Source organism: Pseudonaja textilis, chromosome 5, assembly GCF_049901715.1.
Source record: "Pseudonaja textilis isolate UNSWEBS1 chromosome 5, rPseTex1.2, whole genome shotgun sequence".
Classification (NCBI taxonomy): Eukaryota; Metazoa; Chordata; class Lepidosauria; order Squamata; family Elapidae; genus Pseudonaja; species Pseudonaja textilis.
Window position 1 is genome coordinate 71,560,500 of NC_141994.1, and position 13,314 is coordinate 71,573,813.

The 13,314-nt window shown below is 45.7% G+C and overlaps 1 protein-coding gene across 1 annotated transcript in view; it reads right to left on the bottom strand.

Moving 5' to 3' along the window:
- The window catches only part of PLXNA4 (plexin A4), a 546,538-nt gene that overhangs the window by 88,183 nt on the left and 445,041 nt on the right, over positions 1-13,314 (bottom strand). The window contains exons 15-17 of the mRNA XM_087935355.1: positions 13,149-13,285; positions 8,902-9,102; positions 3,898-3,991 (exon numbers count right to left, since the gene is read on the bottom strand). Of these exons, the coding sequence (XP_087791481.1) occupies positions 3,898-3,991; positions 8,902-9,102; positions 13,149-13,285 (432 nt within the window). The remainder of the gene's footprint in view (positions 1-3,897; positions 3,992-8,901; positions 9,103-13,148; positions 13,286-13,314) is intronic.

The window sequence follows — 13,314 nt, forward strand, 5'->3', positions numbered from 1 at the left end:
AGGACACAGATAAACCTCCAGGTGGCCTCAACGTCTCTCTAAAAAGGATGCAAATGACCAGCTGTCTGCAAGGAGTATCAATCCTTCCATTCCCCACCATCCAGTCAGAAGGCTCCACACCTATTTGCACCACTCAGGTGACTCTGAGAACACAGACACACCCCAGGTGGCCTCAACATCCCTCTAAAAGGATGCAAATGACTAGCTGTCTCAAGGAATATCAATCCTTCACTTCCCACTATCCAGTCGGAGCTGAAGGAGCTTCTTGGATGAGAAGTGAAAGGTCTTCAAAAGAAAAAAAAAACGAGAAAGTCCAGTTGCCTCCTGAAAAAAAGCACCTTTGGGACAACCTTGTCCTGGATGGCTGAGAATCTTTACAGACTTTAGGCTGTTAAGTGAAGACCTGGTCTTCCTTGGAGCAAGTCGGAATTCAAACAACACAGAGACGGTGTCAAAGATCACCTGCAATGGAACTGTCTAGGACAGGGGTCTTCAAACTTAATAGCTTTAAGACTTGTGGACTTCCACTCCCAGAATTCCTCCTCAGAGGAAGAGGGAATGAAGTTGGCAGAGAGAGAGAGAGAGAGAGAGAGAGAGAGAGAGAGAGAGAGAGAGAGAGAGAGAGATGGAGCCTGAGCCATCCATCAGCCCTCAGATGGAGAGTCAAAAGTGACTGATGAGGAAGAGGAGGAATAGCTGGGTCTAGTGCCTGAAGTGCAAATGCGCAGAAGGCAGAGGAGAGGAGAGCAGTGGAAATCTATGGGCTGGTCCTCGGGACAGAAGAGCCACCCCTGCTAGCAAAGCCCCAACCTAGTTCTGGAGATACAAGGCAGTGGGAAGAGATGAATAAGAGGTGGCAGACAACTATTTATCTCCCTGCCGGACAGACTTGTTCACCTGCGTTAGAGAGATAATTTTTTTTTTTTTTTGCTAGGGCGTAGCATTTCTAACTTCAAATTGATTTAAACACGGAGGGTTTGTTGTGTTTGAGGGCAGGGCTGGGTCAGAACACAGGCCATCCCCTTTTGTGGCCTTCCCTGCCAGCTTCTAACCAGCAAAGTCAATAGGGGAAGCGGATTCGCATAACGACCACTTCACAACTGCAGCGTTTTGCTTAACAGCCAAAAAAAAAAAAGATAATAAAAGGGGCAGGACCACTTAACTGCCTTGCTCTATGAATGGAGATGTTGGGCACAGTTGTGGTTGTAAACCAAAGTCTTCCTGCATTGCGTCATCCTTGACCCCGTACCTTCAAGATCAAAGGGGTTCCAGGTTTCAGTTCCAAAATCCGGGGGACCGAAGGCCTCAAAGATGGTGGAGTTTGGGTAGTAGGTGAGATTAGTCTTGTTGAGGATCAGCAAGGAGAAGACGTTGTCCAAGACGAAGCCAAATTCATCTGGCCGTTCGGCGAGCTCCGACTGGTTGTTCGGGTCCACCGTCAAGGCTGGAGCCTGGCAGACCATTTCCGTCTCGTTCTGAACTTCGCAGGCCTGAAAACGGAGAGCAAGGAAGAAGGTTGAGGAACAATCCCGTTCTTCCAACGTTAGGAAAGAGGAAGGCGTTGCAACCGTGTCTATAAAGGGCGCTGCAAAGGGTGGGAATCCATTCCCAGATCTGCACACATATTCAGAAGGAAGCTTTGGGCTGTAAGGACAACAGGGACGCCCCGTGGACACAGATAAACCTGCAGGTGGCCTCAACGTCTCTCTAAAAGGATGCAAATGACCAGGTGTCTGCAAGGAATATCAATCCTTCCATTGCCCACTATCCAGTCAGAAGGTTCCACACCCATTTGCACCACTCAGGTGACCCTGAGGACACAGATAAACCTCCAGGTGGCCTCAACGTCTCTCTAAAAGGATGCAAATGACCAGCTGTCTGCAAGGAGTATCAATCCTTCCATTCCCCACCATCCAGTCAGAAGGTTCCACACCCATTTGCACCACTCAGGTGTGACCCTGAGAACACAGGTAAACCTCCAGGTGGCCTCAACGTCTCTCTAAAAGGATGCAAATGACCAGCTGTCTGCAAGGAGTATCAATCCTTCCATTCCCCACCATCCAGTCAGAAGGCTCCACACCTATTTGCACCACTCAGGTGACTCTGAGAACACAGACACACCCCCAGGTGGCCTCAACATCCCTCTAAAAGGATGCAAATGACTAGCTGTCTGCAAGGAATATCAATCCTTCCATTGCCCACTATCCAGTCGGAGCTGAAGAAGCTTCTTGGATGAGAAGAGAAAGGTCTTCAAAAGAAAAAAAAAACAAGAAAGTCCAGTGGCCTCCTGAAAAAAGCACCTTTGGGACATCCTTGTCCTGGATGGCTGAGAATCTCTACAGACTTTAGGCTGTTAAGTGAAGACCTGGTCTTCCTTGGAGCAAGTTGGAATTCAAACAACACAGAGACGGTGTCAAAGATCACCTGCAATGGAACTGCCTAGGACAGGAGTCTTCAAACTTAATAGCTTTAAGACTTGTGGACTTCCACTCCCAGAATTCCTCCTCCAGTCATGTTAGCTCAGGAATTCTGCGAGTTGGAAGTCCACAAGTCTTAAACTTGCCAAGTTTGAAGACCCTCAGGCCTGGTGACACAACCAGGTTTTAACAGAATAGCAAGGTTGGAAAGGTCCTTGGAGTTCTTCTAGTCCAGGGGTCTCCAACCTTGGTGACTTTAAGCCTGGTGGACTACAACTCCCAGAATTCCTCCTTCAGTCATGTTAGCTCGGGAATTCTGGGAGGTGGAAGTCCACAAGTCTTAAACTTGCCAAGTTTGAAGACCCTCAGGCCTGGTGACACAACCAGGTTTTAACAGAATAGAAAGGTTGGAAAGGTCCTTGGAGTTCTTCTAGTCCAGGGGTCTCCAACCTTGGTGACTTTAAGCCTGGTGGACTACAACTCCCAGAATTCCTCCTTCAGTCATGTTAGCTCGGGAATTCTGGGAGGTGGAAGTCCACAAGTCTTAAACTTGCCAAGTTTGAAGACCCTCAGGCCTGGTGACACAACCAGGTTTTAACAGAATAGCAAGGTTGGAAAGGTCCTTGGAGTTCTTCTAGTCCAGGGTCTCCAACCTTGGTGACTTTAAGCCTGGTGGACTACAACTCGCAGAATTCCTCCTTCAGTCATGTTAGCTCGGGAATTCTGGGAGGTGGAAGTCCACAAGTCTTAAACTTGCCAAGTTTGAAGACCCTCAGGCCTGGTGACACAACCAGGTTTTAACAGAATAGCAAGGTTGGAAAGGTCCTTGGAGTTCTTCTAGTCCAGGGGTCTCCAACTTTGGTGACTTTAAGCCTGGTGGACTACAACTCGCAGAATTCCTCCTTCAGTCATGTTAGCTCGGGACTTCTGGGAGGTGGAAGTCCACAAGTCTTAAACTTGCCAAGTTTGAAGACCCTCAGGCCTGGTGACACAACCAGGTTTTAACAGAATAGCAAGGTTGGAAAGGTCCTTGGAGTTCTTCTAGTCCAGGGGTCTCAACCTTGGTGACTTTAAGCCTGGTGGACTACAACTCCCAGAATTCCTCCTTCAGTCATGTTAGCTCGGGAATTCTGGGAGTTGTAGTCCACCAGGCTTAAAGTCACCAAGGTTGGAGACCCCTGTTCTAGTCCATCAAGCAGGAGACTCTATACTACTCTGGAGGAATAGTTGTTCTTGAAGACCTCCAGTTTTGGAGCACACACAACTTCTGGAGACAAGCTGTTCCACTGATTGACTGTTCTCCCTGTTAGGAAAGTTCCCCTTAGTTCTAGGTTGGATCTCCGCTTCATAAGTTTCCATACATCTTGAGGGACTTCCAGAGATGGCGCTGATCTCATTTGAGGGGGTGAGAGACAATCAACCTCCTAAGTTTCCCACGTTCACCCTCGGAGAATCCCATTTTTCGATTTAATCCACTCACATTCACATGTTCTTTTCCACCATACTTGGCCCGGATCTGAGGATTCTGGATGAGATCCAGGTTGGTCCCCCAAACCGTAACAGGTGTATTTCCACTGATGGATAAATGATAAGAAGAAAAAAAGACAAAATTAGCAGGAACCTTGCAACCCACCTCCATGGAAGTTTCTCAAAGTGAAGCTAGCAATGTCAAATTCAGAGGATGAATCAATCTATGTCTTTCAATGAAACAGAATAAAAAATGAAATTCTCACTAGCTACTGAAAATCAGTCCATTCTGAGCCTCATCCATGGGTTTACGCAAGTAGAGTTAATTCAACAATTTCCAAATGGTAATGGTATCGTTGATTCATTCCTTCATTTATAGATTTATTGTCATTCAGTCATTAATTTATAGATTCATTGACTGATTTGATTGACATGATTGATTCATTCGCAGATTCATTTACTATTCATTCAAAAGACTCATGCATAGATTCATAGATTCATTCATTCATAGATTCATTGACCAATTTGCTGATTGACTTGATTGATTCGTTAATAGATTCATAGATTGATGATTCATTCATTCATTCATGGATTTATGGATTGATTGTTCATTCATAGATTTATGCATAGATTCATTCATTCATAGATTCATTGACTGCTTGATTGACTTGATTGAGTCATTCATTCATAGATTCATTGATACATTTATTAATAGATTCGTTGATTGGTTGGTCAGTTGACTTCATTCATTCATTCATTCATTATTTATTTATTCAAAGATTCATTGTCATTCAGTCATTCATTTATAGATTCATTGACTGAGTTGATTGACATGATTGATTCATTCATAGATTCATTGGCTGAGTTGCTGATTGACTTGATTGATTCATTAATAGATTCATAGACTAATGATTCATTCATTGATTCATGGATGTATGGATTGATTGTTCATTCATAGATTCATAGATTCATGCATAGATTCATTCATTCATTCACAGATTCATTGATTCATTCAGCCATTCATTCATAGATTCGTTGATTGGTTCATTGACTTGATTGATTGGTTGGTTGATACATTCCTTCTCAGTTTGACCTATGAGCATACAATGCATTGAAAGTAGACCACATACGTTGACTGGTTGGGAGCAACTGACCAGAAGAATTTCATTTGTTGCATTGCTTCATTTGCACACACACACACACAAATTTGACCATTAGGCAAATTCAAGGACAAGAGTCCAGCAGGTCAACCAACCAGAAATAGAAGAAACCAAGTCCCTCCATGCCAGAAATGAAGCATCCAGATGTAGAATGGGGGGAAGTGTGTGGTTACAGCCCAATTTTAGCCAATTGAAAGTGGGGGTGAAAACACTGAGTTCTTGAGTCCCCAGCTATGAACGTTTGTTAAGAGCAGTGTTTCCTCAGCAACTTTAAGATGGGTGGACTTCAATTCCCAGAATTCCTCAGCTAGCCATAGAATCTGGGTGTCAATGTTCAGATTCGGGAGAATGTCAGCGTTCCAACAAACCACTCCACCGAGTAACTCAGAGACAGACATCTTCTCAAAAGTTCCTCTTTATTAGGATCGTAACAGGCACAACTGGGGAATATGGAATCTGAAATTTCTGAGCTTCTTTGCAAAAAAGTAAAAACCACAAATCTACCCCCTGCACCCCATCATCACATCACATGCCCCAATCACCATCCGTCCCAACTTGAGAACTTCCCCTCACTTAGGTGCAAAATGACATGACCTTGAATTAGAAAAAGAATGTTATTATGTCTAACTACATACACTCCAAGGAATACCCCCCTCCCACTTTCCCAAGCTCAAATGTAGGAGTGTGGGAGCGTCTGGTCTTAATACGGCTTCCAAAGCTGACACTGGGAGTTGAAGTCCACCCATCCTAAAACTGACAAAGCTGGGAAATGCTTGTTTAGAGGAAAGTTATGTTCTTGAATTTTAATGAGTTGATTGAATTTCTCGGTAAGGAATGATGCTGCTCAATACAACTAAGTCCTCAAATTACAGCAGTTCATTCGGCCACCGTTCAAAGTTACAATGTTAGCACTGAAAAAAGTGAACTTACAGCCATTTTTCACTCTTACAACCTATCACATGATCAAAATTTGGATGCTTGGCCACTGGCATGTATCTTTGACGGGTTTGCTATGTCCCTTCTGATGAGTCAACTCAATAGGGAAGCCAGGTTCACTTAACAACCAGGTAAACAAATTTATCACCTGTAATGATTCACTTAACAACTGAGGCGAGAAAGGTTGACTAATGGGACCAAACTCACTTCAGAAATGTCTCACTTAATGACAGAAATTTCAGGCTCCCCTGAGATTGTGACTCGGGGACTACCTGTAAAGTTAGGACGTTGCAAAGACAGCTAAAGGAAAATGAAACTGTTTTAAGGTCCCCTATCAAGAAGACACCATGCAGAGGTGGAATTCAGCCGGTTCTGACCGGTTCTAGAGAACCGGTAGTGGAAATTTTGAGTAGTTCGGAGAACCAGCAAACCCCACCTCTGACTGGCCCCGCCCCCCTCTATTCTCTGCCTCCCATTGAGTCCCAGCGGATCGGCTGGGTCTTCTTTTGTTGCCCTGAACAGGAGAACAGAGCTGGAAAGCAGGTTAGTGGGGTGGGGAGGGAATGGGGATTTTGTAGTAACCTTCCCCCAGGAACGGGGAAGAAATGGAGGTTTTGCAGTATCCTTCCCTTGCCACACCCATCAAGCCTCGCCCACCAAGCCATGCCACATCCACCAAGCCACTCCCACAGAACCGGTAGTTAAAAAATGTTTTAAATCCCACCTCGGAGACCATGGTAATAAAAGGATGTTCAAGGCTTGCCGAAGTTTGAAAAACTTTTAATTGATGCCAAATGAATGCAGCAATGGAGACTTTTACCAAATTGAAAAATCTGGAGCGATCCTGACTCTCAAGAGCAATTACTCTCTAAGCAAAAAAAATACTCTTGTTTTTTTTTTTTTAAACGAAAAAACATAAATATAGCACAGGCTTGAATTTATTCTGCTATAATCACCACAATCTGTCCTCTTAACAGCTGAAAGCGCCTTTAGTTAGATTTTTTTTTTTTTTTTTTGGAAATTAATGTATCCCCAAATCTGTTAAACTGAGGGGAATGAAGATTTTTTTTTTAAACTCTGAGATATAATTAGGCATAGAGAGATGTCCGAATTTCAGTTTATTTCCATTCTCATTTTCTCCTCATCTTACCTTAACTCAAACCTGTATCATTTTGCACTGGTTTTTTTTTTAGACACACCCTCTTTAATTCATCTGCATTTGTATGCGCATATTCTGAATATATGCAGCTTTAAAAGCTGTTTCTGCTTACAGAATGCTCTTTGTACAAATTTATTTTTTACTAATGTATGCAAGGGCTTCAAGAAAGTATCTTTTCTCGGAATTTCACATCTCGGCTCAAGCCCTCTCAAGACGCATTTTTAAGATGTGTACTTTGAAACCAAATGGGATCAATTTTGCCTATGCAAATCTGGAAGGCCTTTTAAAATGCAAATTAATACAATAATGAGACCGAATGAGCACCTGTAAAAATATCATGGGTTGGTGCGGGGGGAAATGACTTCTCCATTCACCTGTCCTCCAAGGACAGGGTGCATTTAGATTCCAAGTTCCTAGAACTGTCCAGGTATGTTGAGGTTCCTATCACTGGCTGGTGTGTGAATCTACTGGCTTTGGATTTAAAAGAGTTTGGTGAACTAGTGAAAGCGACAAACGTAGAAACTGGGAGGTGGTGAGTTCTGGTCCTAGCTTAAGACCAAAACCAGGTGAGAGTGATTTTAGACCAGTCCTTTTCTTTCAATAAGAAAGAAAGAAAGAAAGAAAGAAAGAAAGAGAAAGAGAGAGAGAGAGAAGAGAGAAGAGAGAGAGAGAGAAGAGAAGAAGAGAAAGAAAGAAAGAAAGAAAGAAAGAAGGAAGGAAGGAAGGAAGGAAGGAAGGAAGGAAGGAAGGAAGGAAGGAAGGAAGGAAGGAAGGAAGGAAGGAAGGAAAAAAGAAAAAAAGGGCAGGGCAAACTGTTTCATGAAAATTGCAAAGACTTAACTTTGGGGAAAATGAAAGGAGGAGGAGGAGGAGGAAGAGAAGGAGAAAGAGGAGTAAGAGAAGGAGAAGGAAAAGGAAGAGGAGAAAGTAGAAATGGAGGAGGAGGAGCTAGAAGTGGAAGAGGAGGAGGAGAGGAGGGAGGAGAAAGAAGAGGATGAGAAGTAGGAGAAGAAGAAAGGAAAAGGAGAAAGGAGATGAGGGAGAAGGAGAGGAAGGAAGAGAAGGACCAGAACAATGAGGAGGAGAAGAAGGAGAAGGAAAAGAAAGGAGAGAAGGAGGTGAAGGAGAAGAAGGAGGTGGAGGAAGAGAAGGAGAAAGGAGGCGGAGGAGATGGAAGAGAAGAAGAAAGGAGATGAAAGAGAAGGAGAAGGTGGAGGTGGAGGTGGAGAAGGAGGACGGGGAGGGGGAAGGAGTGAAGGAGGAGATGAAAGAGATGGAGGAGAAGGAGAAAGGAGGTGAAAGAGAAGGAAAAGGTGGAGGAGGAGGAGAAGGAGAAGGAGGTGATGGAAAGGAGATGCTGGCTGAGGAATTCTGAGAGTTGGTCCATCCATTTAAAGTCACCAAAGTTGAGGAACCCTAAGCAAGGGGCTGACCTCTGCTTCTGAGAGGGCTTCTTCTGGGCCAGGGCTCTCCAACCTTGGCAACTTTAAGACTTGGGGACTTCAACTCCCAGAATTCCTCAGCCAGCCAGGTTGGAGACCTCTGCTCTGGGCCACCATTTCTAACAAACGAAGCGAATGCCATTGGGGTGAAGAGCTTTCCCCTGGGATTCATGGTGATCTTGAATGCATAGGACAAACATGCTCTCCACAAGCTAGTTCGCTTCCTTCGCCTCTCCCTACTTTCTTCCCTTGAAATATTTCTCAGTCACCCCCACCCTGTACCTCATTAAGGACCATCCTTCCTCGGTGGCCTCATTTACCTCACAATGCTCCACTCGGGTTCGATTCTCAAAATGGTCGGGTCCTCCACGTATTTAAACTTGAGCTCTTTGTGCATTTTAGCCTTCTCCAACTCCTTCCGCAGCGTGGCCTTGTCCACCTTCACGGTTACCTCCACCATGTTCTTCTCCAAGATGTTCCCAAAAGCTGTGGTGTTGCAAATGATGTATTCCGCTGTTCTCCTGTCAGGAAAAGGAAAGAAAGTAAACCGGCTTTAGAAAATGTTGGAAAAGTCTGCGGAGAGGTTGAGTCCTCCGGTCGGTCACGGTTGTTGTCCCAAAGGTTAATTTTCAAAATACAACTGGACTTTTATTTTTTTTCCCTCGAAGACATTTCACTTCTTGTCAAAGAAGCTTCTTCAGTTCTGATGGAATGGTGGAGAATGGGAGGGTTTATATTCCTCACAGTCATCTGGTCATTAGTGCTTTCTGTGGGAGTCGTTGAGGCCACTTGGAGGTTTATCTGTGCTCTCTTTAGAAGACTGCAAAGTCCACATTCAGGACGGAGAAGACCGCTGGTTTGAAAGAGGGGTGAAAGAGGCCATCTATGTTAAGACTGAACAGACCCTCCCTCAACAGAGGGGGAGGAATAGGACACTGTCAGAGTCTATTCCTGAACTGGAATAGGGCTTAGTCACAAGGTCAGTCAATGAGAGCTGAGTTGAGGGCTGAAACTTACAGAGAGAATCTGGGTGTGATTTATCTCTGCTCTGTGCTCAGCTCCATAAGTGAAAGAGAAACTAACTAGCTTGTTCATCTGCTGAAGTTGAGTTGCTGTCCTGCTCTGAACCTGTAACATGTCTGCTTCTGGTTGAGTTTGCTCCATGTTGGAGAAATCTACGACTGGTTTGTAAAATTTACTTTATATGTTTATAAAGAAGTGAAATGAAGCCTCAGTTTCTCCATGCTGGAGAAATCTACGACTGGTTTGTAAAATTTACTTTATATGTTTATAAAGAAGTGAAATGAATGTGTTTACTTTTCTGGTGCTGAATTTACGCTGCAATACACTGAACAGACACCAGCTGTCCCCCTATTAACAACGCAGTCCTTCCACCAGTTTCAACAAGATTCCACACACCCATTTGCGCTATTTTGGGGAGCACAAATAAACCTCCAAGTGGCCTCAACGACTCTCAAGAAGAGAGTCAGGTGGAGATGCTCCATCATCCAAGCTATGCTTGTCCCAAAGGTGCTTTTTCAAAAGGCAAGTGGGTCTTCCTTGGTTTTTCCTCGAAGACATTTCGCTTCTCATCCAAGAAGCTTCTCCAGCTCTGACTGAATGGCGGAGAATGGAAGGATTTATATTCTTTGCAGTCATCTGGTCGTTAGTACTCTCTCTGAGAGTCATTGAGGCCACTTGGAGGTTTATTGGTGCCCTCTTTTAAAGACAGAAAAGTCCCCATTTTGGACAGAGAGGCCCAAGAGTTAGAAAAAGGGGTCAAAGAGGCCATCTATGTTAAGACTGAACAATCCTCCCTCAACAGAAGGAGGAGGGCTATGACCAGGGATGGGATTCTACCGGTTCAGACTGGTTTGGGCAAACCGGATGTTAAATTTACATCTGGTTTGCTGAACTGGGAGTTAAACTGACCGGCTGGCCCCGCCCACCCCACCCCTCCCAGGTGTCTCCACGCGACCTGTTTTAAATGCAGGTAAGTTCAGGGACTGCGGGGTGGCGGCTCTGGGAGGGCAAAAAGTGGGCCAAACCAGAAGTTCTAGAAGTCCGGAAACGGGCCCGTTTCTGGCTTCTGGGGGCCCTTCGGAGCCCGGGGGAGGCCGTTATCACCCTGCCAGAGGCCCAAGAGAAGCCTCTGCCAGGCACAAAATGGCCCTCCCAGAAGTTCCGGTAGGCCACGCCCACCACGGCCACACCCACCCCGTAACCAGGCCGCAAACCGGTTGCTGGGATTTTGGAATCCCACCTCTGGATATGACACACACCCCATATCTCTTTTTACAACACAGTTCTCAGAAGGCTCCACACTCATTTGCAGTATTCAGGTGACCCAGAGGGCACAGACAAAAACCTCCCAAGTGGCCTCAATGACCCTCAAGAAGAGAGTCGAGCGAATGCACCTGCCCAAGCTCTCTGCAGCCTCACATTGGATGTAGCTGGAACGTCTGGGGTCACTGAAACCAGAGAGAACACACAAATCCAGGAGACAAGCAGAGCCGTCGTCCGTCTGCAAGCCTCACAATCGGCAAGCTGGCAGGTGTTGCAATGACACACTGGCCTTCTGTTGCGGTTAGCCGGCAGCAGGTGCGGACGGCTGAGGAGAGCGAGGACTCAGATGAGGGGCCAGGACTGTTAGGGAGTGGACTGCTGCCTTCAGAGATTGTGGGGTTGGGGGCTGGCAGCAGCGATGAGGAGGTTCCCGAGGAGCCTGTGCCAAGCGTGCGCGCGCGCAGGGTTGCTTGCAGGAAAGAGCAGCTGCAACAGCACGGGCGACTCGGGAGTAAGGCTGCAAGGTAATGGCCCCTCCTTCAAGAGGATAAAAGCCAGCTGTGAATCGGACGTTCTTTGCAGGAAGCAAAGACGTTTTGAAACTCCAGCCCATTGGACATTCCAGTATATCCTGAGTTTGTATTTGAAGATTCTTGCATTGCAAATTATTTCTTGTCTGTTATCTTTTGGCCAGCCTTGCACAGTTTGGCAAGGCTTGTGGTTATCACAGCTAATTATTTTGTAAAAGCATTGCAAGGTTTCTGTTCCTTTTGGACTGTGTTTGATTGGTTGGGAAAGGGCGTGGGTCAGAACACCTTCCCACAGATCTTGACAACCCCCTGTGGGTGCCCAGCCCTTCCCCCCGGCCCCCAGAGAAGGCTTCCTCCAAATATCAATAATGGAGTTGACCCAGGGGATGTTTTATGGAGCTTCTCCGATCATTTGCCTTGGCTTTCTTTCTTTCTTTTTTTTAAAGGTAACATCAAGGCTTTCCCCACCAACATAGAAATAGCAAAAATCAGTAGTCTGCTGACGTTGCCCCCTCCCCACTAATATATATATATATTTTAAAAAGACTTAAGCTTTTGGGAGCTACAGCCGGCTTCCTCGGATGTGCAAAGTGGCAGTACAGGGAGTCCTCGCTTAATGACCAGTTGCTTAGTCATCCTCTCCTTTTAATGACCCCGTAATCCCTTGCGGGGCGGAGTGTGGGTAACGGAATGGAGCTGAGGGTTTACTGGCCGGGTGCCTTTCCTGTCGCCAGTGTGGAGTTTTGTTCAGCAGAGATAGTCTGATCGTAAGCCAAGCCTGACAGTCGTGAAGGGAGCCTTGTCCCATTTTATCACCTTTCTTGCCCACCCCCCACCATTGTTAAACGAATCGCTAATCGCACGGCAGTTAAGTAAACCCAGCTTCCTCTTATCGTAAATCATAAACAGAGTGGTGTCGTAGCCTAGAGGTGGAGCTCTCGCCTCACAATCAGGAGGCGGTGAGTTCGATCCTAGGTAGAGGCAGATATTACTTTCTCTGGACACAATGAGAAATATTATCTGCTGAACAAAACTCCGGATTGGCAACAGGAAGGGCATCCGGCCATTTAACACTCTGCTAGCTCCATTAGGTTGCCCAGACTCCACACCACAAGAGATTATGGGGGGGGGAGAAAAAGAAGAAGAAGAAGAGGAGGAGGAGGAGGAGGAAGAGTTAGAGGAAGAGGAAGAAGAAGATGACTGTGTGATCGTAAGTGGGAAGAGGAAGAAGAAGAAAGAGGAAGAGGAAGAAGAGAAGGAAGAGGAAGAAGAAGATGACTGTGTGATCGGAAGTGGGAAGAGGAAGAAGAAGAAAGAGGAAGAGGAAGAAGAGAAGGAAGAGGAAGAAGAAGATGACTGTGTGATCGGAAGTGGGAAGAAGAAGAAGAGGAAGAAGAAGAGGAAAGAGGAGGAGGAGGAGGAGGAAGAGTTAGAGAAGAAGAAGAGGAAGAAGAAGATGACTGTGTGATCGTAAGTGGGAAGAGGAAGAGGAAGAAAGAGGAAGAGAAGAAGAGAAGGAAGAGGAAGAAGAGGAAGAAAATGACTGTGATCGGAAGTGGGAAGAAGAAGAAGAGGAAGAAGAAGAAGAGGAGGAGGAGGAGGAGGAAGAAGAAGAAAATGGTGTGATCGTAAGTGGGAAGATCGGTCCTAAGTCACTTTTCTCAATGCCATGCTACATTTGAATGGTCGCTAAAAGAACGGCTGTAAGTTCAGAACTGCCTGCATCGTCCTCGCTCTTTCCCTCGACTTACCGGTGGAAAAGGCAAGGATATTCTCCGAACATTACGGAAACGTTGCTTCCCGCGTTCAGGTTTTTGCCCGTGATCGTGACTTGGGTACCGCCCGATATCGGTCCTTGCTTTGGCCTGAGATCAGAAAGAGACAGCATCTAAAAAAAAAGGAAAGGAAAAAGAAAGC